General features: G+C 63.4%; 1 protein-coding gene across 1 annotated transcript; it reads right to left on the bottom strand.

Annotated features, from left to right (window-relative positions):
• Window positions 1-193: 193 nt before the first annotated feature.
• Window positions 194-3,423, bottom strand: LOC100548381 (heme-binding protein 1-like). Its single transcript, XM_085218717.1, has 5 exons — window positions 3,216-3,423; window positions 3,029-3,114; window positions 730-871; window positions 447-630; window positions 194-368 (listed from the first exon to the last, which is right to left on the bottom strand). Exons 1-5 carry the CDS (start codon window positions 3,373-3,375, stop codon window positions 194-196), a joined length of 747 nt encoding a protein of 248 aa, XP_085074843.1. The 5' UTR covers window positions 3,376-3,423.
• Between the last annotated feature and the right edge of the window lie 40 nt (window positions 3,424-3,463).

Genomic DNA, 3,463 nt, shown 5'->3' with positions numbered 1-3,463 from the left:
CGCGGCCGGCACGAGCCCGCAGCCCGCGCCCGGGGCCGGAGGAGCGCAGCCGGGCGAGCCCTCAGTCACCGCCTGGTGCGGCGTGCCGGCTGGGTGCCCCAGCTGGGTGTGTGGGTGAGCGGTGGGTGAGGGCGCGTGGCCGTCTCCTCCAGGTCAGAGCTCGCCAAGCGTAGCGTGGCGCAGCAGCGGGGCCTCACTCTGCCCGGCGGATGAACCAGATCTCGTTGCGGCGCTGAGGGATGCTGGGGTTTTCGTAGACTGCCACGATGTAGGTTTCCTGCAGCACAGCATCCGTGGAACCCAGGAGCTCCCAGAAGAGAGCGATCTCCCGCAGGATGGTCTCCTCGGTGGTCACCCCGTAGAACACCCTGCGGCGAGGGGAGCAATGTCAGCGGCGGGGTGGCTTGCTGCCGGCACGGCCCCTGCCCACGGAGCCCCACGGTCACCTGGTTATCACCCGGAGCGGTGCCCTCTCGGTGATGTGGATTTCGGGGTCCATGGGGGCGGGAGGGTTTTGCTGGAACTCTCCTGGGATGTAGTAGGCAGTGAGCACCTCGCGCTCCAGCTCGGTTCCCTCCTTGGTCAGGTGGATTTCATTGAGCACCGGGATGGTCATGCCCAGATAGCAACCTGCCAGGAGGTGGTGGGCACGGTGAGGCAGTTGGGCTGGCAGCGCGGCCCCTCCACCCCACTCCCCCCACTGGCCCCTCCGTCCCTGCCTGCACACACCTACAGAGTTCTCCTTGCAGATGTAGCGCATGAGCTTCATGAAGCTCAGGGAGATGCTCTGCTCATACAGGGGCTCACCCTTGGTGACACAGGCCCACTTCCCAGCTGGGTACTGCCGCTCCTCGTAGGCCGCTTCCTCGCACTGAAACAGGCCACAGGACAAGGGCACATCAGCGGGAAGCGGAGAGATGGGCCCTGCCGACGGGAGGCCGGAGAAGGTGAGGGGAGCTGGTGTCACACACACATCTCGGGCAGCGACACGTAATGCCAGCGGGCAGAAGTCAGCAAAAGGGACAGCACAGACACGGGACGGGGAGCGGGGAGGCTTGGAGGCTCCTGGCATGCACACGGAATGCAGCGCATCCTCAGCAGGGAGAGCAGGACTCTTTTCCACGCCGTCACTGTCCTGCCTATGCACAAGGATGTTCCTGATTCCAGGCACCCAAAGGCCTCCAGGAGGGCTGAGTGAATCCCGGGACACAGCACTGGAACGCTGTGTGTGTGTGGGATGATAAGCAGCACGGGAGGAAGGAGGTACTGAGATGGTTGGAACAAAGCCCCTCTTGGATCCTTCTCCCATACGAAGGAGAGACATGAAGACGAAGAGACATGAGTGCAGCTGGTGCAAAGGGAACAGACAGTGCTGCAGAATGGGTCACAAGCTCATGACAGATGCTCGCTTTTCTGGAGAAGCCAACAAGAGATCAGGGAGTCACCCTCCAGATGGAGCCATGCCTGCCAACATCCCACCAAGCAAAGCAGAGCAGCAGCATTTGCCAGACAGGGAAGCCCATGAAATACTGTCTAATACTCATCGTGACAGCATGTGAGAATCCAGCAGGGCACAGTGCTGGGTCCTCCCGCAGCCTGGCCCTTACACTGACCCACTACTGCTCCAGAAGATGAGACCCAGGCAAGAGGAAGAGTGACGATGCCTCACCTGTACCTGGTGGCAACAGGTCCCTGCCATGTGGAGTGGGGATTCTGACGCTCAGTGCCGAGGTCAGCAAGGCTCTGCAGGTGGTGCAGTTGTTTGTGTGCTTCCAAGAGGATGGCATGAAACTCAGGAGAAGCCACCAAGCTCTACCACCCGCCCAATCCTGGGGAACGTGTCCACAAGGGCCCAAGCTTGAGTGCCCCTGCACTTGTGCCAGGAGGTGGCTCTCATCTCCTCACCCAACCCCAGAGCTGAATTCCAAGAATCCTCTTCAATCACAGTGGAGGTGCCAATGCCAACAGAAGGTCTTCAGGCACCATGAAGTGCTGGGCTGCAATCCTGCCCACGATGGGGAGGTACAGAAGAGCCCAGATTAAGCTCTGAGACCCAGAAGAGCAGGAAAGAGGGAGCGTGGAGCAGCTGGGCTCAGGGCTGCACAACCCACATGCTGAGACATGTTCCGCAGGCAGTACTGCTGGACCTCAGCCCAGAAGAAACTGGTTAAGCTCTCCTCATCTAGAGGATAACTGACAGATATCTTCTTGGTAGCGAGCCCAACCAAGCTTGCAGAGACACAAGAACCAGTCTGACGAGCACTTCTTTGCAGTTACTTCTCAAAGCACCTTTTTGTGCAAGAGATTAGCGGAGGTGTGCAATTTAGCAAGAGCGGGAGATCTTCAGGCAGAAGCCACCAGGTTTGGATCAGCAGTTTTGACACACAGAACGCGCTCAGTCTGACAAACAGAACTGCAGAATCAGGGAACATCTCGAGCTGGAAGGAATTCCCGAGGATCACCGAGCCCAACCCCCGGCCCCACACAGCACCCCCAGCCCCAGTGTCAGAGCGGTGTCCCAGCGCTCCCTGAGCTCCGGCATCGGGGCCGTGCCCACTGCCCTGGGCAGCCTGTGCCATGCCCACCACCTCTGGGGCACAGCCTTTCCCTCACCCCCACCTGCCCTCCCCTGACACAGCTCCGTGCCGTTCCCTCAGCCCTGTCGCTGTACAGACAGCAGAGCTCCGCTCCCTGGGAGAGCTGCAGCTGCCATCAGGCCTCCCCTCAGCTCCTCTGCTCTAGGCTGAGCAAACCCAGGGCCCTCAGTGCTCCTCAAGCAGAGCCTTCCCCACCCCTGCAGCCCTCCTCCGGACACTCTCGAGTAGTGTCAAGTCTTTCTTACTGTGGCACCCAGTGGCTCAGCCCTCCTCCCGCAGGCAGCGCAGCGCACACAGCCGCCCGTGCAGGCCAGCCCTGGTGCGGCGGCCCGGCCCGGCAGCTCCACAGCCGGGAGCGGGACGGCGCGGGCTCAGCGGGAGCGGAGAAGCGGGGCGGAGAGCGCCGTGCCCGGCCGGGCCTCGCGCCTCACCTTGCCGTGCTGCGACAGGGCGACGTGGGGCACGGCCTCCCGCGTCTGTCTGTGCCGGCTCATCTGGACGATGGGGCCCGCCATGTCTGCAAGGCAAAGCGCAGCGAGAGGGCGGCGGGCCGGGGATGGAGGCGCGGAGGCACCCCCCGTGCCGGGCCGCCCCTCGGCCGGGCTCCCCGGCGCTCACCTCGGGGCAGGTTCACCCGGTGCGTGCTGGCCACGGCCTCCCAGTGCGCGAACAGCCGACCCCGCTCCTCCTCGTCCTCCTCGTCCTCCCCCCCTTCCTCCTCGTCCTCGTCCTCCTCGTCGCCCAGCCTGTCCAGGTCTTCCAGCGTGATGCGCGCCATCGCCCTCCGCCCCGCTCCGGAAGGGAACGGCCCTCCGGGGCGTCACCGCGCTGTCATCGCCGCCGTCGTCATCGCTCCCCGCCCCCGA

This window comes from Meleagris gallopavo, chromosome 2, assembly GCF_905368555.1.
Source record: "Meleagris gallopavo chromosome 2, MGAL_WU_HG_1.1, whole genome shotgun sequence".
Taxonomy (NCBI): Eukaryota; Metazoa; Chordata; class Aves; order Galliformes; family Phasianidae; genus Meleagris; species Meleagris gallopavo.
The sequence above is the reverse complement of the archived record's forward strand: the minus strand, read 5'-3'. Positions and strand labels throughout refer to the sequence as shown.